This window comes from Lolium rigidum, chromosome 7 (assembly GCF_022539505.1).
Source record: "Lolium rigidum isolate FL_2022 chromosome 7, APGP_CSIRO_Lrig_0.1, whole genome shotgun sequence".
Lineage (NCBI taxonomy): Eukaryota > Viridiplantae > Streptophyta > Magnoliopsida > Poales > Poaceae > Lolium > Lolium rigidum.
The window spans coordinates 323,551,201-323,574,958 of NC_061514.1; the positions used below are offsets into that span (position 1 = coordinate 323,551,201).

At 46.0% G+C, this 23,758-nt stretch overlaps 3 protein-coding genes and 1 pseudogene across 3 annotated transcripts; 2 read left to right on the top strand and 2 right to left on the bottom strand.

Moving 5' to 3' along the window:
* The first annotated feature begins 3,300 nt into the window (after positions 1–3,300).
* Positions 3,301–3,725, top strand: LOC124673319 (annotated as a pseudogene).
* A 423-nt stretch (positions 3,726–4,148) lies between these two features.
* Positions 4,149–4,835, top strand: LOC124673320 (glyoxylate/hydroxypyruvate reductase HPR3-like; the record flags this gene model as incomplete). Its single annotated transcript, XM_047209423.1, has 1 exon — positions 4,149–4,835. A coding segment is annotated over one exon (558 nt), but the record flags the coding sequence as incomplete, so codon positions are not given.
* Positions 4,836–5,783: 948 nt separating this feature from the next.
* On the bottom strand, positions 5,784–9,297 carry LOC124673321 (putative G-type lectin S-receptor-like serine/threonine-protein kinase At1g61610). Its single transcript, XM_047209424.1, has 7 exons — positions 7,992–9,297; positions 7,426–7,488; positions 7,126–7,319; positions 6,794–7,001; positions 6,475–6,712; positions 6,185–6,335; positions 5,784–6,086 (listed from the first exon to the last, which is right to left on the bottom strand). The coding sequence occupies exons 1-7, from the start codon at positions 9,295–9,297 to the stop codon at positions 5,784–5,786; spliced, it is 2,463 nt and encodes an 820-aa protein (XP_047065380.1).
* A 7,341-nt stretch (positions 9,298–16,638) lies between these two features.
* LOC124673322 (disease resistance protein RGA5-like) lies at positions 16,639–20,540 on the bottom strand. Its single transcript, XM_047209425.1, has 3 exons — positions 20,323–20,540; positions 19,499–20,062; positions 16,639–16,936 (listed from the first exon to the last, which is right to left on the bottom strand). The coding sequence occupies exons 1-3, from the start codon at positions 20,538–20,540 to the stop codon at positions 16,849–16,851; spliced, it is 870 nt and encodes a 289-aa protein (XP_047065381.1). The 3' UTR covers positions 16,639–16,848.
* Between the last annotated feature and the right edge of the window lie 3,218 nt (positions 20,541–23,758).

The following is a 23,758-nucleotide window of genomic DNA, read 5'->3' on the forward strand; positions in this document are numbered from 1 at the left end:
AGGGTGTCATAAGACCTTGTCGACATGATCTTCACCCATTCCCAGGTTTGTAGCTGTTCCGTGGTGACTTTGATACTTTGATTTATACTCTTTGTCAGTCATTTTTTGAATAATTTAATAAAGAGGGCTGTAAGGTCTGGGGTCTCATCCTCCCTTTCAGAAAAAATATGCACATTTTTGGCTGTGACGGATCTGGCACAACGCTATAGCCACAAAAGATAATTTACTGAAAAGAAATTGAACATGAGATTCTCTTTGAAATCATGTTTTTTAATTTGAAAAATACTTATCACCATGACACAAATGCTTCAAAGTGAATTTCCGGTGCTCACACCGTCACACTCACACGACTAGGACACATGTCGTTCTTTTAAATGTGGATATCTTCGAGCTTAAAATGATCCGCACATATTCGGTTTTAGACAAAGTTTCTGAGATCGCGTGGAGGAATCCATCTAGGTTTTGGCTTCAAGATGGATGGGAGGCTTCTGTTTTCTCGCCAAAAACAATGTGTTAGTTCATGGAAGTGAAATTTCCTCTCCACCATTATCTTCGGTTTGTGTATCTTACGGACGTATTATGGAAGGTACGACTACAATTATGCTTATATTTATTCTTATGGCGACAAAACCAAAGCATGGGGGAGAAAAAAGATGGTGTCATTGGATGGCTACGCACGCAGGGAATACAAACCGGACATGGAAGAAAAAATTGTTGTTCGATTCGTTCCCCCTCTATGATGACTATGTGTCCCATCTCTATTATCAGCATACCATCAAAACGCTGGCCTGTTATCCATGTGACACTAACGACACAAGATTGCCCTGGAGTGGACACAGCACAAAAGCATGGATCTAGCAGATATGGTGTTTTTGCACCAGTGATTTATGCTCCTGCTTTTTAAATAGAATTTTAAATGTATTATAAAATGTCAAGAAAAAGCCGGAAAAAAATCTCGCATATAACATGATGTTCTATATGTTCGGGAAGTCATTTCACGACAAAATGAAGCTATTTATGTTATGTGTAAAAAATATAAAAAATATTGGTGTTAAAAATATGCTCTCTACAAGACAGTTCCTTTTCTTCTTAAAGAAGGCACATAAAATGTCGGGTTCGGCAAAAAATGGCAAGCTCAAATAGAATGTCGACATATATGAGTGAAATTTTTGTTCGGAACTTTTTGATATTTTAATTTTTTTTTTCCGGTGGTAGGAGCATATGCACCTAAGATCAGAAATGCATTTCCGGAATCAAGCGGGTTACCCAGTGCTATATGATTCTGTTTTGGAAACGGGAACCTCCACTCTAACATCTCTATCAAACTGATGCACACAAACTTTATATTGTTATAAAATTCATAGCATATCGGTTTTATATCTTATGGATCGCTCAAAGTCGCAGCGAAAATAAGCCATCAAGAGAACAAGAGTATCCTCTATGCATCTTGGATTCGCTTAGAATGATGACATCCATCCCAGCACAAGATAGCCCGAACGACCGTCATCGGATGATTGGAACCAGTATCTATAGGTCCACGTTGCTCTACAGGAAGAAGGTACCACATGTGATTGAAGAAGCCACCATGTGTATAACCTACAAAAAATCTGTTTCGACATTAATTTGTAAATGAATGCACCTAACATGTGTCTGTGGGTGGTGGCATGCGTTCCTGGCTGTGCAGGCGTCAGGGCTGCGGCGGGCAGATGATGCGGCGTGTTGGCCTCTCCATCGACCAGTGGCGCCAGATTTGGGAGATCTCCGTCTGACAAGGTATTAACTTGTCAATGCCTACAAGTTGTAGACTAGAGTTTCGTGGAAAGTAGAGGGCAAGTAGATCTCGAAGGTTTCAGCCGAAAAGGTGCTCGACTGCTAAAACTAGGGTTGTGTTGACAATGAATCGATTCTTTATTTCTCCCTCGGCTCCCCCTTATATAGGAGGCGGAGCCGAGGGTTTCGTGATGTACAAGTTACAAACTGCGGGAGACTCTTTGAGTTTGTCCCGTATAATTACAAGTCTATATTCCTAATATATCCCTATCTTCCATATCGACGCCTTATTGGGCTTCCGGGCTATGTAATCTTCGGGTCGTGGGCCTTCAGTAAACCCTGGGTACCTTCTTCGACGGGCCCATTGGGGATGCCTATGTCACCGTCCACGAACGTGAAGCTCTCGTTCCCCGGGCGGATCTCCAGTTTGGCCAAGTGGATGGTGGTGGGGGTGCTTGGGACCGGGGAAACCCTTGGCTAGCGGTGGCCACGATGTTGTCGATGCCCTTGGCGCCGGTTCCCTCCCCCGAGGCTTCGTTGAGGTCCCCTCTCCCCCCACCCACCCCTGCCTTGGGTGAAAACCCTAACCCCCGGGTAGATGGTGGTGTAGTCATGACGGCATTCCCCTTCTTGAAGGCACCATCCGGGCTGCTGAGATGGCCGGCGAGTTTTCGTTCGTCGGTGATGTAGCTTGGCAATGCTTCATCTACGGTGACAATGGTTGTTGCTCCTTGTTTGCCGATCTTCTTGATGCGTCTTCGCTCATCAGCTTGTGTGTTCTTGGTGGCGGTGTTGTGGTTTGGAGCTTATTGTGAAGTGTTGTCTGACGTGATAGTTGGTCTTGATCTCTTCAATGGACCACGAACTTGCTCTAGAGCGTTCTTGGGGGAATCTCCCCGCTTCTCGACGGTGCAACGCTCTTCGATCCGGAGCGAGAGGGAAGGGATTCCTCTTTAGAGTCAGACACCGTGAGTTGGTTGGATATGTTTATATCGAAGCGATGCGAGGATTACTTCTATTGTTGGTGCCTCCTATGGTCCCTCCTCCCCCGTTGTCGACATTTGGGAAGATGATAGCCTCGACGTCTCAAGCAGAGATTTTTTTCTTCTTATCTTCTGTTTGCATGTTATTTCTCCGAGTCTTCTAAGCTTGTAATGCACTCTGTAACTGCCTGAAACTATCTTATTAATTTAAAGTAGGGCTATGAACTTATGTTTAAAAAATACATGCATGATTTTATCAAGGTGCGGGCGAGCGGCAATCGGTAGGCGGTAGTTCTTCCTGCCCGGTTCTAAACAGGGTAGAAGGGGATGAACAATCTCAATCTGATTATGTTCACGTGTACAGCCAGGGGCACTTGTGTCATGGAGTTTAGTCCTAATCCTCAAATGAAACGAAAAGGGCAAATAGTCAAGAGACAAAACAAATAGTGACAAAAATATAGGTTAAAATATAAATGAGGGTAAATTGTAGAGTTTCAAAGTAAATCAGGGCAAAGAAGTAAAATTCCCCTCATTCAGGTGGTTGGAAAGAACGGCCGATGGCGTCCGCCATCGCCGCCGCGACGGCTCCTCTCACGGGCGCCAAGCACTCGGTCCTCCTCCTGCGCCGCGGCAACGACTACCTCGCCGCCGCGCTACGGGCGCGCTACCGCGTCCTCAGCTTCTACGACTCGGGCGCGCCCCTCCCGGCCTTCCTCGCCGCGTCCGCCGCAACGGAGCCCGAGCCCCCGCGGGCTGCGCTCGTCGTCGGCGGCGGAGCCATCCGCGTGGACACAGCCTTCCTCGACGCGGCGCCGTACCTCCGCTGCGTTGTGACCACCGCAGCCGGCCTGGACCACGTCGACCTCGCCGAGTGGGCGCGCCCTCGTGGCCGGCGCCGGCGAGGTCTTCTCCACCGACGTGCCCGCTCGCATCCAAGGTCCGTCGTTTCCTTCTCTGCTGAGCACAGCATAACAAATAAATGTACGGAGTAGTAGTATTACTATATCTGAAGATTTTCTTAATTTAGGCCTTACAAAATTGTCGGTGTAATCAAATCAGAATCAAAACTGTTCTGATTCTTGTGGACTATTCCATTGGGGTTTGAACTCAGATCTTACAAGGCCGAAGGCCGGGTATCTTCTTGTCCATCTCGGAAAGAAAGAATTCTACTAGGATGCTTACGCAAACTGCTTCCCATGAATTGTTCAATTAGAGCAACAGTAGTGTAGTAGAATTGATACCTTTTTCTGTTATAACAAAAATGGAAATCTGGAGTCTGGACACTACCCCCACATTATTAAAGTGTTCATCATTCAATTCCTCACTGGTTCTAAGCGCTGACTAATTACCCCAAGTCCTCTTCTTCGAATACATTTTTACCTTCAGTGAAAAAAAATACTGCCAACACTAATTCTGACACTATACCAGCTCGGTGGCAAGCGCGTAGGCATCATCGGTTTGGGGAGCATCGGTTCATCCATCGCCAAGCGTCTCAAAGCATTTGGCTGCGTCATCCAGTACCATTCCAGGAGACCAAAGGATGGTGTCCCCTTCAGATACTTCCACGATGTGATCAGCCTCGCTACTGAATCCGACGCGCTCATCGTCGCGTGCGCGCTGAACGACCAGACGCGGCACATCGTCAACAAGGAAGTCCTGGGGGCACTAGGAAAAGACGGCGTAGTGGTGAACATCGCTCGCGGAGGGAACGTCGACAAGGTGGAGCTGATCAGCGTGCTGAGGGAAGGGAGGATAGCGGGTGCGGGCCTCGACGTCTTTGAGAAGGAGCCCGTTGTTCCGATGGAGTTCTTCTCCATGGACAACGTGGTGCTAACTGCGCATGAGGCGGTCTTCACCACAGAGTCTGGCTCCGACCTTTGCGACCTCATGATTGGGAACCTCGAGGCGTTCTTTGATGGTAGGCCGTTGCTCACGCCTGTGCCTCCCATGTAGATGTGGTGGAGAATAGAACAAGAGATCATACCAAACTCAGTGTGCATACAACATTTGTCATGTTAGATATATGCTGCTCCTTGTCCGAGTTACCAGGGGTGACAAGGAAATATATGCTACTCCTTGTCCAAGTTACCAGGGTGATGACAAGTAGGTATATAGTTATACCTATTGTCTGAGTTACCACAGGACACAAGCCAGACCTAGCGAGAGCACTACCTCACCTATGGTGTGTTACACCTGGCCACCAAGTTCTTTAGCAGCCCTCACCGGTCATCATCATCGCCCGTCCGGTCCGACCAGCGACGGCTCCTGACATGCACATCCCCACGCTAGAGGAGCCCTGCTTATCTCTCCAACTTGGGACCATAGTTGCTCAGTTTTCACCAAGTTGCCAACAAGGTTAGTGCTTCTCGCTTGCATTACATTTCTAAACAGAGGATGGTGAAGGGTGCCTGCTAGTGCCATTGGTGGAGATCCCACTGGACTAGCTTAAACCTTTTTTATGCTCCATATGTTCTAGCTTTACCGTTGGAAGAATTAGGTTTCATGTTTGCTGCAGCAAATATGGCAGCATTTCCTGTTTGTTGATCGGACCTAGGTTATTAGATGCAAAGGTGTTCCCACACTAGTGGCCCCATTGAGTGTAGATAGATATTTATACCTAACCTTCACCTTGTCATAGATATGAAAAAAATAAGTTTAGCAACATGAGACTTGGGGTATGTTTGGCTGGTATCCATAGCCATCCTACCAAAATTTGATAGCCTATGATTCTTTGGTTGTTTGTTGTTTGCCAAAAATTTAGTTCATATGGAATCTTGCCAACCTTCCTCACATCCCTTTCACAAGCATTGCTAATTCTTTGGCCAATGAGGGGTCTAGGGATCTCTAGTATTTATTTTGTCTAGTGCAATTTGCTAAAATTTTATACATCGTGATATGGAATGAATCAAACATACCGAACCAGAGAGATAATGTTCCTTCCTGAATCATAACTACATTTTTATGCATCTCTCTTGTGTAAGTTATCCTTTACATAATAGTTGTAATATCTAGGGCGAAGGAGTAATATACCTATCTTCCCCCTAGAACCGTAAAAGTCAGGCTGTTCTTTGAGCTTTTAGCATTTCCTGTTACATGTTCTACTTCGTTATCCATATGGGGAAAATATATAGGTTCATTTGGGATGGACAGTGTGGCACTACCATTCTCCAAGATGAACACGACTGATGACATGGGTGGCCGATCGTTGGGGTTGTCCTGCACACACAAGAGTCCCAACTGGATGCAGAGCAAAGCTTCATCTATTATATAGCTCTCCACGATATCATGTTCTACCAAATCCTTGATGTTCCCTTTGTTCCATTGGTTCCACGCCTGAATAAAACAATCAAATCACAACTGAGTTCCCAAAAGAAATAAAGAAGTTCAATTATATAGTTTTTTTTGGCAAATTTAGGAATGCTTATACTCACATTAACTATGAGGTTTTCACCCTCGTCTAAATGGTAAGTAGAGCTTATCTTCACGCCAGTTACGACCTCCAAGGTCAAGACACCAAAGCTGTACACATCTGATTTGGCAGAAAAGATGCCTCTCATTGCATATTCAGGAGCCATGTAGCCACTGTTTATATTATCACCAAAGCAAAATGTTACTTATACACTACCTAGGTTCACTTGTTTGAAATGAAATAGCAGGCAGCGGTCTCCTTTATTCAGAAAAGGTAAACTTATAAATTAATTTCATGGGAGTTTTCGCTCACTATGTTCCGACGACCCGTTTGGTGTCTGCCTTTTGTTGGTTGTCACCAAACATCCTTGCCATACCAAAATCTGCTATTTTGGGGTTCATTTCCTCGTCTAGTAAAATGTTGCTTGCTTTAAGATCTCTGTGAATTATCTTTAGTATGGAATCTTGATGGAGATATAGAAGCCCTTTAGCAACCCCTTTGATTATCCTAAACCGGGTTGGCCAATCTAGCAACGTGTTTCTTGCGCTCTCTACAAAAAGCAAAAGCATTATGATTAGTGACTGATGCGTTGCCGCAGTTCAAGAATTTTTGATGTGGTGCTAGATCATACTGAAAAGGAGAGCATCCAAGCTTTTATTAGGCATGTACTCGTAAATCAAAAGTTTTTCATCTCCCTCCAAGCAGCAACCAAGAAGTCTAACCAAATTCCTATGCTGTAGTTTGGCGATCAGATTAACCTCGTTTCTGAACTCCACCATTCCTTGGTCAGAATCCTTCCCAAGCCTTTTGATAGCAACTTCACGACCATCTAATATTGCCTTTGTAAATTAAAGCAGAAAATGCATGAGATTGAAATTCATGTATGCGTGACACAGAACCAAGGCAAGAGAAATATTTGGAGAGAAAAAAGACCAAGACTGGGGGAGATGTGTGATTAATGACCTTATACACTTTGCCAAAACCGCCGTGCCCAATCTTCAGTGAATCATTGAAGTTGTTTGTCGCGGCTACAATATCTTTGAAGCTTACAAATTGAAATTCAAAACTGCCAGTTGGGCTTCCTGCTCCAAGTCCCTCGGGAGTTCTCAAATCTCCTAGTACTAACATCTTGAAATTTTCATGTTTCTGTTTCTTGCCTGCTTCCAACATATAGGTCGGACATTTATAATCTACTGAGAATATCATATAATTGGATGCTATTCTGTCATATATGCATGTCGCTGCTACCACATATGTTTGTACCTTTGGACTTGCGAATCCATGTCCCAATGGATAAGCATGCGAGCAGCATAACACTTGCAAAAACTGGCAAAACAATTTTCAATACAATTTTCATTGTATTTCTCTCCTTCGTTCTGCCTTCGAAAATGCATCACAAAGTCATCAGACAATGTTACCAGCAAAAAAAAAGTCATCAGACAATGTTTGTGGTACAAATAATAATTGTAATCAACTATGGGTTTCAACCCCTATCTCTAAAAAGTGATAATACACCATTTGTGAATAGTTTCAGGAACTAGTTCTGCCAAGTGAAAACTCCCAAAATTGCTTACATATGTTTTTTACGCTGAACTTAATATATGCTTTGATTTCTTGGGAGATGCATTTGACAGTTCTTGTAAAATGCTCACATAGAATTAACTAGAACATGGTATTTCGCCAGAGATCCTGTTGGCTTGTTCACACAGAATTTCTGAGACGTGTGACGGTCCAATAATTTCTTTTGGGACTTTGAATTCGTGATGGTCTCTAAATTTTATCTTCATCAGGAAAGAACGGGAGCTGATAGGTGGGCGCCTGGGTGGTACCTGCAGTAGCAGAAGCGGCGACTCGGAGCCGGAGGTACAATGTCTCGGCGCTGCCAACAGTGCCGATCTTCTCGGTGTCGATGAGGTCGCCCGTCCAAACCAGGCACCTTGTGGCATCTCCCCTAGAGCTGGTGCTCAGGTTTGTGTGCGCGTATGCCACGCACGAGCAATTGCCGGCACACTCTGCCGCGCACTGTGCCGCGCCCTTGTTCTCCACCACTGCGAACCTATCGGGAGCCTTCATCAACGGCACCGCCAAGAACATGTCCTCCTCCCCGACCCCGCACCGTAGCTCCTCCTTCCGCCGGCACCCCTGCTCAAACCTGCCGCCGCGCCACTCGTCGGGGCTGGCCGGCTCGAACCCATCGAGGCAATGGCACGACGGTGCCGCGGCGGTGTTGTCGCAGTACCCAAATGCGCCGCAGTGGCCGTAGCGGCTGCACTCGTGTGGCGGCCAGCGGCCTAGAGTGTCCCACCGCGACGACGTCCAGCTCTGGAGCTCGAACATGCCAGAGTGGGCCATCACGTAGCGCGTGCGAGGGGCGCCGGGGGAGAGGGTGAAGGCCATGTAGGACTCGGTGGTGGTGTCCACGACTGCGAGGTAGATGATGGTGTTGATACTGGCGACGTACTCGCTGTTGACCCGGTACCCTGTCCACGCGCCGCTGCGCCACAGCGGCCGCGTCCCGTTCCAGGTGAAGAGCTGGAGGGAGGTGACCGGGTCCACGCCATAGGCGAATTGCCCCGGCGATGGATCGCCTGGGCCTTTCCAGGACACGAGGAAGTCGAAGCCACCGCCACGCCCATGCTCGCTGGCGGTCCGGACCCTCATGCCGGGGAGGAACGTGTCGGTTGGGTCGTCGAAGCTCTGCCATAGCACGGTGTTGTTCGGCGAGCGGAGCTCGAGGTTCCCGGCGTCCGTTAGCACGGCCACCGCCGAACCAGCGCCTACGTCTGGAGCGACAGTGTCGGTCGCCCAAAGGATGTGGCTGTTGTTTCCGTCAGAGAGGACAAGGTTGGAGGCGTTGGTCAACGCGAGGGTCGGGCGGCCGGTGATGGCTGGGGACTCACGATTGGCGACCCACACCACGGTGAGCTCGGTGATGCCGCTGTACCATATGCCGAGGTACTGGCTGGCAGGCACGGAGTTGGACGGGGAGAAGAAGCCGAGCTCGAAGGTGCCGCCATCCGAGACGATGGTAGCACCGGTGGAGAGCGGCCTGCCAACTACAAGGCTGTCGTCCGACGTGCTTAACGGCAGCACGACAAGGAGGAGGAGCAGCGAGGCGATGCCGGCAGCTGCCATGGCTGCTTCTTCAGGCCGTTTCAGACTTGATTGGGTTCAGGTGTTGCGTACGCCGCGCCAGGAGAGAGCTTCCCACTTTGTTGGTACCTATCTGCTCCAGCCAGAATTCAACATCTCCGCATTTTGTCAACCATCTGCTGTACGCGAATGCTGGAACGTACCATTGATTTGTCAAGGAAATAGCAATACAGTCAAACACTTGAGGTTTTTGTTGCTTGTAAGACCAAGGATCGGTCGGTGGCATTGTATTAATTAACAACATCTCAGCATCAGCAAGACAGTACAACAACAAAGTACGATCGATTGTACCATTAACAAAAACCATTCATTTGAACAGCTTGATGACTGATTTGATGTTGATCCAAGAGGATAATACTTTTCATATGCTTACTGCTCACGGTTACTCGGGATTTTTACAACCAAGCTATATGGCGGTTTTCTAGGCAATTCACGGATGCTTAGCCTGTTTGTTTCCATCTTTTTCTCTTTTGGCGTCGGTGCTAATGCTTTAAGTTTGCTGGTGATGTAAACTTTTTTTTAGGTATGCTGGTGATGTAAACTTGATATCGTATAATTGAATATTTTTGCAAGAAAAGGGCCGTGTGCAATCCTGGATGCAGAAGCTGGGGATCACCCCCATTTCAAAACAAAAAAGATGGTGAGTGAACAACGTGATGGTGCCTGGCAGATCCTAGATATCGGCCCTGCCCGGTCGCCTAGAGGACGTGACCGTTGTTTTCGCCGGAGAGGACGAGGCTGGAGGCGTTGGTCAACGTGAGGATCAGGCAACCCACACCACGGTGAGCTCGGTGATGCCGCTGTACCATATGCCGAGGTACTGGTTGGCAGGCGTGGAGTTGGACGGGGAGAAGAAGCCCAGCTCGAAGGCGCTACCGTCTGAGACGATGGTGGCGCCGGGGGAGAGCTGCCTGCCGGCGACAACGCTCTCGTCCGAAGTGCTTAACGGCAGCATGACAAGGAGCAAGAGCAGCGAGACGATGCCGGCAGCTACCATGGCAGCTTCTTGATTGGGTTCAGGTGTGTTGCGTACGCCGCGCCAGGAGAGAGCTTCCCACTTTGTTGGTACCTATCTATCTGCTCCAGCCAGAATTCAACGGCTTTGCATTTTGTCAACCATCTGCTGTACGCGAATGCTGGAACGTACCATTGATTTGTCAAGGAAATAGCAAAACAGTCAAACAATTGAGGTTTTTGTTGCTTGTAAGACCAAGGATCGGTCGGTGGCGTTGTATTAATTAACAGCATGTCAGCATCAGCAAGACAGTACAGCAACAAAGTACGATTGTACCATTAACAAAAACCATTGATTTGAACACAGCTTGACGACTGATTTGATGTTGATCCAAGAGGATAATACTTTTCAGATCGAGTGATGAGCTAGCAACTTTGGGTGTAGGTGTAGCTCACGGAGACCATGTGTTGTGGACGACGAGCTACCCTAGTTCTGTAACCCGTCTGATGACCAACGATTTAGTCGTGTCTTAATGGAGTATGAGTGTTCCATATCAGAAAAAATAAGGTGGGAGACGGCCAACGGTCGCTGTTCTGGAAAGACCGATGGTTAAATGGACATGCTGCTTCAGATTTTGCGCCTGGCTTGACGCTCACCGTCAGCGCCAGAATTGCAAATTCAAGAACTGTTGCCCATGCGTGCCTACAAAACCAATGGCTTCTCGATATCCCAGGTACGCTTGCTGCATAGGGAGTGTGTGAATGCCGCGCACTCTGGCTCGCTATCGCTGGCCACCTTCTTCTGGCCGTGCTCCAAGACAGGGGGGATATTCCACTACTAGGAAAAGGCTTATAGCCGCACTCTTTACCGCCGGCGAGTAGGATTTGAAGATGCCGGCGGTAAGGCCTTCCAGGGTGGCCTAATCCTACCGCCGGCGAAATTAAATGAAAGTTGCCGGGGGTACATGCATTACCGCCGGCGATTTCGGCACGTAGGCGCCGGCGTTAAAATGGGCTGCGGAGCCACTATCCGGCCTGGCCTTACCGCCGGCAATTTTGACCCAATAGCGCCGGGGGTAGTGGGCCTTTCCGCTGGCAATCCCACTCTGGAGGCGCCGGGGGTAACGTGGACAGGATGGGCTGGAAAAAACCGGCGGCGCCTGCAGATGGATTTCGCCGGGGCTAATAACTCGATCTCCACGGATCTCCCTTTTGCCTCGCACGCACCGTCTCCCCACCCCACTCGATCCACTCCCACCCCCTAGCCCCGGCCAACTCCCCTCTCACGCACCTCCCCCGCCCACCCATGCCGCTGCCACTCGCCGGCGAAGCTCCGGCGACGTCTCCCCGCTTGGTTCCTCGGCCTACGCGGCCGTCCCGCGCCCCAATCGCGCCGCTGCTCTCCTCCCCGAGCCTGCAGCGAACCCTAGCGCCGGGACTACAGGCCGGCGTCGACGCCCGGCTCGCGCGGTGCAGCTGGCCCTCGACGTCGATTCAGCGGCCATGGGGGCCGTTGCTCGTCCACGGGAACCTCCAAGTCCGCGGCCGCGCGTGATCTCCGGCACCCCACGGGAGAGTGACCGACGCCTCCGCCCTAGCCGCCTCTGTCCTCGCCGCCGCCACGCTCCCGGCCGCCGTCGCCCTCATCCGCTTCGTCTTCCCCTACTGGCTCCGCGTCGTCCTGGCCGAGGCCCCCTCCGCCGGCCTCCCCTCGCCTCCCCTCTCCTCGCCGTCCGCCTCGGCTCGGACCTCCAACTCCCTCTCCCTCTCCGCTCCACACGGCGGCGGCCCTTGGAATCACTGCATCGGCAACGGCGAGCCATCCGCAGGGAGCACGAGATGGCGGCCAAGTTCCCGGCGACGGTGGTCGCGAGATCCAGGCACGCCTCCGGCCGCCTCCCTTCATCCGCGACCGCGTCCTCGACCTGAAGCCTCCCGCCCGCGAGTCCCCGCCGCCGGCCTTCCTCCTTCTGCGCCTCTACGTCCTCCAATTTGGTATGTGCTTACCGCGATGCTTCTCAGAATTAGTAATTTGGGATAGAACCTTGGTTTGGGGAATTAATTCACAGGCCATGCCACTCTGGTTAATTTTAAGAACGTTAAAAATACAACATGGAAATTTAAGTTTGCATTAACTTGCACATATACTGAAATGGAAATTTGATATAAGTCACTGATAGACAAAGCATTGCACAAAAATCAATGGAGCAGTTTTGTGTTATTTCTATATTGACAATTTCTTCCTAGTACATGGTTTCATGTAACCATACGGTACAATTGGTTGGGCGTGTTCACTGAAACATTTCATATGAAACAGTGGGATAGCTCTTGTTCATCAGTGAACTTGCTGGAAAACAAAACCAAGAATGGTAATGTGTAGTAGGTTTGATCACACGCTGACATGCATACACACAATGTGAACTGGGCATATCACTACACCACAGTAGATGGAAGGATCGGGCAATACAATCACCTCATTCTTGAGGGGATTGGTAATTTTTAACAACCACGCTAAGTGCAGGTCACTTCCTTTCCTGTTTTTTCAACAAAATAGGAAAGCATCCTTGTTAATGTCGAATGAGGTACAACCTTATTTTAGAACGGAAATTGTATTCTTGAAATTTCTGAAAAAGGTATCCATATATAGTAACCACACATATAAACCTTTAAATTATCTTTCGTAAAATAGTGCCAGACCATGGCATGATGCAGATACCCAATCCATGGCTATTCAAATGTATATGTTATCTTTGCAGAACTGGAAAGTAAGCAGTAGCAGTCTAGCAGATGCTATGAAAAGTTGAGGAAACTCCGCTCTCATTTTCAATTAATTCGAGTGCAGATAAAGCCTAAATTTGGTTTTTCATTAATCAGAGAAATCAAATGCTTTGCGTAGTTTTTACGGAACATAGCTAGAGAGAGAGCATGATTCATATAGGATATGTATATGAACTCACCTTTAGGAGAATAATTACGAGCTACGTCTGAGTCATTTTGAACTTGCACTTTTTTGGTTTGTGTTTGATACGATGCTACATAAATTTAGATGTTTCACAAATTAGATGTCCTGCATCTTTAAGACACTATCCAATATTTATGTAGCATCAAAAGGTCGGATTGCAAATTATTCTGTAGGAGATGCCATAGTGACATAAGCAAGTGCCACCTTCATTTCCCTGCCTACATTTTATTGCTAGCAAGTAATTTAGATGATTTCTGCTAGCAGTCTAGCACAGGAATAGTCATGTTTAAGGCCTCTTTATCATTCTCAATAAATCTTACTATTTATTATAATATACCTCAATACTATTACCATGAAAAAATATCATTAAAGCCCTTCTTTTTTTAGTACACCACTTTTACGTACAAAAATGCAGTATATATGCAAATGGTACAAAGTATGTAGTAGCAAATTAGCAATATTGTCTGCACACTTAAACCATTTCCCACTTGAATTAGCTTAAAGTTTCAGTAAACACTCCAAAGTAGGTATAATCTTCGCCGTCGTCTCCTGCCCTGCCGCAAACTAGCACTAACTGAATTACACAGACTAGGTCCAAGTGTTATGCAATTTTCAACTTGCAACTGATATGCTATTTAATGTCAATGCTCCACATTTTTCTGTCAACTGGTATGCAACTGATATTGCATTAGGAATATTTCTGTGACGGAGTACTCCGTTCCTTTCCTAGTGATGGAGTACTATTCAGTAGTAATAACCTGTGATGGTTTCTTACACAATAAAATGATGTCTTTGTGTGTATTTGCAGCTGCAAAGAGGTGCTATAATTTGAGATGATGTGCAAAGAGGCTATTTCTGTGAAGGAAGCTTTCAATATCAGGTACCTGTGGTGCGATGCATGTGGCTCTGATTGGTAGGAGTACTTGGATCAATATTTGGAGTATACTTGGAGTAATCTCGAGCAGTAATATGTATCTTGTTTCAATATATTTATGAATATTTGGAGCAAGAGTATCAAGAGTATAGTTCCTGTGCAGTAATCTGTATCTTGTTTCAGTATTTGGAGACTGATGATGTACTAGTCCTTGCACTAGTACACAACAGATGTGCTGCTGTGCTCTTGCTTGCAGTGCTTGCACTACTGAATGAACTGTTGTTCCATGGTCACAGGGATGAAATGAAGAGTGAATTTGTTTTTATTCTGAAGGTTTTGTGATTTCATGTCAGTTTTTTTTTAAATCCTAAAATACATACCGCTGGCGCATAGGGCTGTTTGCCGGCGGTAACTTAATACCCCCGGCGGTTTTGAAAGCGCCGGCGGTAAATAATACCCCCGGCGAGTTGGCTGAGGTGCCGGCGGTAATCTGGGTTATCCCCGGCGGTTTGCAATGTGCCGGTGGTAAGGGCTTACCACCGGCGAGGTGATCGCCGGCGAATACGAAAATGCCGGCGGTAAGCCTTTTCAATGTGCCGGTGGTAAGCCTTTTCCTAGTAGTGTTCGGCAAAATCAACCTGCAAAAAACTGACGCATGAAGATACCATGTTTGCTCTGTACGTAGCAATCTGGAAGAATGGTGCCACACAAGAGCAAGCTTTTTATGTGGTTGGAATATTGACCTCAGACAGGAGGGTTAGACATGGTTTGCAAGCACATGTATTGGCTTGTGATGTGTGCTTGCAGGAGGAGGACACGGCTGATCACATCTTAATGCCGTGTGTCGTTGCGAGGGAAGTGTGGTACATGAGGGTTAGATATATCTGTATCTAGACAAAACTAAGACACTTATTTTTAAACAGAGTTAGTAGTTGCTAACCAGATTAGACATGAAACATAATTAGCTTATATGTAAACTGCTAGCCAGCACACATCGCCCGAAGGATAGCAGAACAAAATAGGAGGACACACCATTTACTTAAAAATCACAAGTTATCTACAAAAAACAATGAGCTGAATAATCACAGACTCATCTTCAATGTAGGTTCAATAAAGTTCAGAACTGAAATTCTCTCAACAATTTGACATCGAATTCATAGTACAAAGCACAAGCAACCAATCACATAAGGGGATTTTAATCTATAGAATAACAAAGGCATCAGCAACAATACCGTAACACAAATATACACATGAAAGGGGGATTTTTGGGCTACGAGACACTAATGAGGAGAGTATGCACAAATCTAAATGTCATGCCAACTTATTAGTTAATTCTCCTGCCTCACATACATGACTACATGAGCAGGAAGTGACCCATCTAATTTCTCTCCCAGTCGACTAACTAAAGAACTGAAGAGTGAAAACTCACACATGAAGCACTGGAGCAGCAGATACAAACTCCCGCAGCCATGGTGCTGCTAATCACGAAATAAAATAAAATCAATAATTAGGACCCGCACCGTAGCACCTCCACCTCCACCCATCGGCTGAATCCGCACATTCACCACCTGAACAGAACCATGCCTCCTATGACCCTGCGGTCACGCATAGTTAGCCCTCGACCTTCTTCTTAATTAATGGATAAGGCAAAGCTTTTGTCTTTGTTTCAAAAAAAAGTATCACTACCGGGAAAGGGACCATCCTGCTATGCCCGCGCTGGCTGCGCCGGCTGTCTCATCCGCCACTACCACATCCTAAGGCGAACAAATGTGAGACAGAGACAAAGGAAGCAAAATCGGAGACGAACCTATCTCTGCAGCATCGCCATGGATTCTACCCCCGAGAGCCACCGATCTCTCGGGCACGACCCATCAGGAATCTCCGCTGACCTCTGCGCCAAGACTTCACAGTCCATACTATCTAAGCTTCTCCTCCCAGCTCGAGCAAAGCGGAGACGAAAACAGGTAGACACACGACTCTACCAGTGGAAAATTCATAAACAATAATGGAGACAGAAAAAACTGGGGTCGCGTGGGTTGGTGCGGTGGCACGGAGCCCCAGAGCACGTCGGCCCGTGCTATCGTAGCCGTCAAGGTTCGTGCCATGGCAGCCAAACGCGTGGCAGTCTCGGGTCGGCTACTTGGACCTGTATTTGGATAATACTCCCTCCGTTCTTTTTTAATTGACTCGAATTTAGTACAAGTTTACTAAATCCGAGTCAATTAAAAAGGAACGGAGGGAGTAGCATTCAAGCGGCGTGTCAGCTTAGCGCCGACTTCGAGTAGGACTTCTGGTCGTGGACCATGGCGGGGTTGATATAGGCCAGATCCATCCAATAACAAACTCGTTGTCAGGGCTGGCTCTATATTTTCGAGGCCCTTCACGGAGATGTTTTGATCAGTGGTCATATACTGATATGAAAGATCAAAACCAAGCAGCACCAATTCACACTTAAATTCAGACATCATTCCACCATCACCGAAATACTTTTCACCCGCAAAAAAACCTCTTCAATTTAACTATATATGTGGATTACACGTCCGCAATGGGCAAACAAAACCAAGGAATTCATCACAAATCTCCAAGCATGGATCCTCAGTTTAATACAAGTTGGAACGATTAGTTCGATACAAATGGCAAACAAACACCAAAAAACAAAAACCAAGATAATTCATGGGCTGGACATATGAGTAGAGAGTAAAGCACCAACCCTGTAACTTAAAAAGTGATCATCATCTACTGATCAAAGAAACAAAACAGTCGACGAAATGAGGTAGCATGAAGCAAATCTGTAGCTTGATTCCAACTGAGACATCTCCATCCTCCATTTCCTGAAACCAATATATATGGAATGGTAAGAACTCATAGAATTACACGCAGGTGATCAGCCTAGCTTGTTGCTACTCCATTTGACATGTTAGTCTCGCCTGCCACAGTTTCCACAAGAAAAGCAAAGAGTTTTAAGAAAATCCTAACAAGCCAAATGGATGCTCGCAACATGTACTGCAGCAAACCAAGGTATTTCTACCCAAAGCCTAACAAGGTCAAACGTAAAGGTAGCCAAGCAATAAATGAACACTGGTCAAGTGAGTGGAGGTGGGAATGTGCACGTACCATCAGCTTGCTGCTGCCCAGAAGGAGAAATTTTTTATTCAACAAATGCCAAATTGTAATTCCAGAAATCGATTCCAACTCGAGGATTGGATGGATGCATATTGATAGCACTCCTCAAGGCAGACTCGATGCTTGCCATGTCAGATTCTTCAGCATTAGCGCAGCCGATTCCTGCAAGGAGCTCTTCAAGTGCTAGCAAGTGCTCGATGCCCGCTGGTGTGTCACCACTCTGACCTGTTCCGCTGGCATTGAACACTAGCTTAAGCCTCTGAAGCATTGGCATTGCATCCTCCTCGAAGGTTAAGTACGAAGCGCTGCTTAATCGGAGTTCGAAGCGCTTTAGAGCAGGGAATCCTCCTTTTCCATAGATGACAATCATTTCATTTGTGACATTTTGAATCATCAAATCGAGGTTAGCAAGGAAGGGAAGCTCCGAAAGGATACCAACACCATCCTTTAGCAGCTCATTAACTCGACATTCTAGATGGCCAAGGTTACAGAGTACCCTCATCCAGCTAGGGACCCTGAAAAAATGGGGGTTTGGCATCAAGAGTCTCTCAAGGCGGTAGGGAGTTGTGGGAGGAGATAATATCTTCAATCCGTCTATGCATACGTTGGAGGAGTGAGTGGCGTTGAGAAGCAGGTCCTTGAGGCTACAAAGCTTTCCCAATGAAGAGCATAGGGCATCCATGCGTCTCTCTTTGTCATCTGGAAGATAGCCACATGCGAGAGCTAAATATCTCAAATTGGTTAGTTGTCCAAGGCCTCCTATATCATCTAGTGTGTTCCTCTCAAAATCAAAGTAACCTAGATGTCGTAGGGATTTCATGTTGCCAATCCCGTCTGGTAGTACTGAATTGAAGTCAACATCCAGATGCATCAGACGTGGTAGATGAACAGATGGAAGACTGTACAAGTTGGGCAGAAAAAGTGTTTCCAAATGTTGGAGCGCTCTAATCTATGTTGGTAGCTAGTATGAACAGACTGTGCAACTTATCCACAAGTACCTCAGTTGATATAATTTACACAATCCAGTGAAGTCCACTATAGCCTCGTCGAGGTCAATGAAAAGTAAAGACTTGTGATCCATCCAATATATTGAGAAAATTTTCTTCAGCATACTTAAGCAAGATAAGATCGAGCATCATATCATGTACTTTGCACTGCGCCGCTGACCCTTGCATGTCAAAAGCTACAGGCTGGATAAGGCTCCTATTCACAAGCTCATTGAAATAATTTCTGGCAACCTTCTCCATATCTTGTCCATTGGCTCTACTGACAAATCCTTCAGCAATCCATTGAAGTTCCAAATTAGACCTATCTATTGTGTAATCTTCTGGATACATACCAATGTACAACAAATATGTCTTGAGATGAGGAAGAAGATCTTTATAGCTGAGATTTAAGATTTTTCTTATCCCATCCATTGTGAGGTTTGTTCCTGAGCCCAGAGAATCTAGTACATCTTTCCACCTTTCCTTTTGGTTGGAACCTGAACTCGCCAACATGCTAGATATACTAATAATTGCAAGTGGCAAACCACCACATTTTTCCAGAATTTCAACTGAAACATCTTCAAGATGGTGAGGGCAGGCTACTTCTGAGCCAAATATCCTATTATAAAACAATATTCTAGAATCTTCATTGCTAAGGGCCTTCATTTCTAAAATGTGACCATGTTGATGGAAGCAACATGCCCTAGCCACTTCCTGAATTCTTGTCGTCGTTATTATCCTGCTACCAAGATCATTTTCTGGAAAAGCACATTTAAGAACAGCCCATGCATGCACATCCCATATGTCATCAATTATAATCAGGTACCTACCAAACAATTCATCATATTGTCACTTCAAATAACATAAATATGCCTTAGTATTACAAGATGGCTGTAGAAAGAAAATCACTATCTTCATTCACTTATTGGTAGTGAACAAAGCAGTTGAATGAGAAAATAACCACATTTTCTAGCTCACACTAGTTAATTAATGCAATTTGGGATACAGAATTGACGGCAATGGATATTTTGCGTAACAAATGTTGTATAGACATAAGAAACTCAGCAACAATTCAGGATACATAGATTTCTCTTTTCAAATGCTACTAATGAATGCAAACTATGTATGGCACCTTTTTATTGTTCATGTAGCTTTAGACATACATGAGAATACCTGTGGCTCATGTTTCATTTTCTTTTAAAATTTAGGAGGCAACTACATTTCAAGAAAACCTTATTATCAAATACAAGGTTACACCAAAATAAAAAATAAATCATAAAATACCTCTTTGCTTGCAGATGTTCTCTGAGTTTGTCGAGAAGATGTGACTCACAGTCATGAATTGATGGTTCTGTCCCAAGTTGGGATAGTAAATTATCGAGAAGTTTTTGGACGTTAGGCTTTTGAAACACCGACACAAATGCAGAACCTTCAAAGACACCCTTCAGCCTGCGATATACCTCATTTGCTAGTGTTGTTTTGCCGAGACCTCCAAATCCCACAATTGATAATACCTTCAACTGCTTCTCCTCATCGTTTAGCCAATTGCCATATTCAGTCGCTGGTCCTTCAACACCTACAAGGTTGTCTGCATTTTCGTACAGTGTGGCGACCTGTGGATCAATGAACACATTCCTTTGTTGAGGGATATCAAGATTGTACCTTTCATGCCGTAAACTTGTCTCGAGAACAATTTTTTTTATATCCTCAATCTGTCCAGCAATCCTATGACGAGCCCTCGAAGTTTTGAGTCTTCGAACTGTATTGCTAACAAACCCGGTACTTTTGTTGTTCTCCCCAATGTTTTGCATGAAGTCATCGATGATGTCCTCAATATCATAAGTCATACTCCTTCGGTTCCTAAATATAAGCCATATAGTTTCTGGCACGGAAATTAAAGAATGCAATTTTCGGAAAAATTACACCATGTTTGGGTGGGATTAACCCTAGGTAATTAACACGAGCTAATAGAAATCTTTGCATAAGATAAGAAAATGTAATCAAATTTCTAAATATATTTTCAATACAAGTGGTACAATGCAATAGACCTTATATTCTGGACTTTTTCTCAAAAAACTATATGGCTTATATATAGGAATGGAGGAGTATCTCTTACTATATCTCTCCACCTCTTAGTTTGTGTATCTAGTTCATTAAAAAAAAGCTCCTCAAGAGCATCCTTCATTCCGATGAGCTCATCCCGGATGAACTTCACCTCTTTTCGCAGGTTTTTCAGCCTTGCAAACTCCTCCCCCATTAGAGTGGTTAGTTTACCGAGGGAGTTCATCGCACCGGTTAAAACGCTCACCATTAACCCAGCAGCCATCTCTTGACGACTATCTCTTTATCTTCAGTACCTCTCCCTAGTTATGCCTATATATTACACCTGAAATTTAGTAATATTATGTCAGAATTTGAAGTCGATTTATTTGTAGAAAAGATCAGAAAACAAATCCAGTGTGTGTAAAGAGGGGCTTGGATGGGCGCATATGCCCACAACTCCCATGAATTAAGTCAGATTTACGGACTGATTAAGATAAGTATGTGTGGTTCTTCTTGCATAGGATTTCACATAAATAAAATTTAGTAAAGCATAGTGAGCAAATTAAACCTGTGCTTAATCTATTTGAGGGTGTGACCTTAATTAATTGGAGAGAGATTTGATTACCTGGAGATGGAAATTGTACGCTTTTGAGTAATAGATCAAAGGGGGGCAGTCACCTCTTGGATGTGGCCATGGCTGCACGTTGCTGAACTCCGCAGCGTCTCAGACCCTAAACCGAAATATAATGATGGCTAGAGTGGCGTTGTAGAGAAGGACCTCGGCATGATCTCAGTGATAATGCTCACACAGTCCATGGCAATTCTGATCCTTTTTGAAGTCTACCGGACATCTCTCAGTGGAGTAGCCACTAACACCATCACTCTCACCCATGAAAAAAAAAATAGCGCGCTATTTCAGCGCTAATAGCACACGCTATAGCATTTTTAGACAGACCATGCTACATCATTCCATCGTCATAGCGTGCTATAGTGCGGTATTAGCGCGCTATAACGCCCTAATAGCTTATTTTTCGGCCGACGCTATTTTGTTATAGTGCGCTATTTTTTTCCTTGCCTCGCCTACCGTCTTTCAGGGTCCAATTGTTCACTATCATGGGAAGGTGGTGACAGAGTGATAATGCTCGTTGTGTGAGATGTGGACCATACTTTTTAGAAGAATTTCTTACTTTGTATGACTGCTTAGTCTGCATAAGGGTATGCCCAATGCACTGCCCTAGAGCTATTGCCTCACACCTTTAACTAGGTTCGGGTGGTCCAAAGTAGGTTCGGATGAGGAGGCAGCCTCCTCTTCAGGAAGTGGGATCTTAAGCCTTAAAAGCATACTTTTTGGAGAGAGAAAGAGATACATGGTGTCATATTTGTGGGGTCTCTTTTCTCTTTTTTCTGACTAAAGTTGTAGCTTCCATTGGAGATATAAAATTGATCATCACTACTAGGGAAAGGCCCATTGCCGGCGCACCACGAGCCCGCCGGTGCGAACGCGCCGGTGACAAATGGACACTGCCGGCGCACCAGGTAGTGCGCCGGCGATAAGTCAGCTACTGCCGGCGCACAACCCAAGCTTCGCCGGCAAAGAGAAATTCCACCGGCGCACGTGCAGCTGCGCCGGCAGTAGGTCTTCCAGCACTGGCGCATGCCACGTGCGCCGGTAGTAGGGCATTTAGGTGCGCCGGTAATTATATTCGAAAATTCATTTTCCAGCTTTTTTTCTAGCATATTACAATACATATTTGACAGCAGTATATATTTACAACGCAGTTCATATTTAGACAGCATTACATGCAATATGAGAAGCACATAGAGAGCCAAGTTTCATTTCGGTATCAATACACAATTACGCAAGTCTCGTTCCGGAATGTGTTGATTCATACAACACATGTGCATATGCAACACCGAACGACGAAGTTTCACAAAGTTAGAAGTCTCGGTACATAGTCGTCACAAGTATCGTCATACACCTCACAATGTAGGTCCTAACCTAAACTACAATCACATAGAACATGACCAACATGGTCATGATGACCATCATCACGAAGGCCATGGTCTTCATCCGGTTCCTCCTCATGTCCCTCATCTCTCCCGCTAGATAACGGGTGTATCTTCCTTCCGCCTCCACCCTAGTGGGGTATCCCTTGTAGCTGTTGCCGCTGAAACGGTGCACCTGTCTCCGACAGTCCTCCCAGTCGTCGTAGACTCCAGGAACCCTCCCCTTGTACACGACATATGTCGTCGGCATCTCCATTCACAAGACAAGTAAAACGTTAGTACCAATGCAATGAACAAATGCCAACTCAAATAAGAGACAAGTAGTATGAACTAAATAGCATGTGCCTCATACTTTGTTGGTCGAAATAAATAGTAACATACAGGGATGGGGTCAGTGAGGCTAGGTAGGATGCACAATAGATTGATATTTGTGGCCATCACACCAAGCCTCACCGGCCCCACCCCGGAGTGTACAAGTGACCGAACATTTTAATCATCGGCCAATGCAATTAAGAAGTGCGAACTCAAATAGAAGACAAGTAGTACGAATTAAATAGCGTGCCTCATACTTTGTCGGTCGAAACAAATATTAACATCCAGGGATGGAGTCGGTGAGGCTAGGTAGGATGCACAATAGATTGATACTTGTGGCCGTCGCACCAAGGCTCACTGGCTCCACCCCCGAGTGTACGATTGACCGAACATTCTAATCATCGGCGAACTCCAAATACGAGGCAAGTAGTGGTCGAGTAAATGCAAATAATTATTAAGCTATGTACGCCATAATCTTGAAATATATAGCGAAGTAAATGAAACTACAGACACATGTTCACATGCACATTCATACAACTAAATAAAAGCAACTAGTCGATTCTATGGGAATATATAGCAATTATTACGATACGGAAGTTCAAGGACATATCGTTCAAGCTTTAGCAAGTGTTCCCGTCGTAGGATCAGGTTGTACGCCTAGGGGGAATGGACGGCAGCCCTCAAGCGAGTTGAACGGCCTCTCATCACGCGACATCTCCAAGCGGAGGTCTATCTCGTCATTAGGTGGTAGACCATAGCCGTAGAAGAACTCGCCGGACCTATTGTTGACATCCTGCGAGATTATCGTGCAAATGAACTGCTGGATGCGACCCCAGCTTCTTTCTAATCTCTCTATCGGGGACATCCGCCATGTTTGCAAACCTGTTTCGAGATTCTCTCGGCAGCAACATGTCATCTGCGTACTTTATGTACTCCTGCATCCGAAGGATGGCGTACCACGCGTCCATCCCATTGTCGGGCGTCGATCGCCTAAGGCGGGGAAGTTGGTTGTGTGGGTTAAGACCAAGCCTCCTCGGGATTTCCTCTCTACTTTGAGGGGCCTGCCTTGTTGGCGAAGCCGGTGAGAGCATCATTGAGAAGGGCCCCGATGTGGGAGTAGTCTTTCTTGCGGTCCCTACCCGAGTCGAGATAGACCGCATGCGATTGTTGCGGGTGCACGAC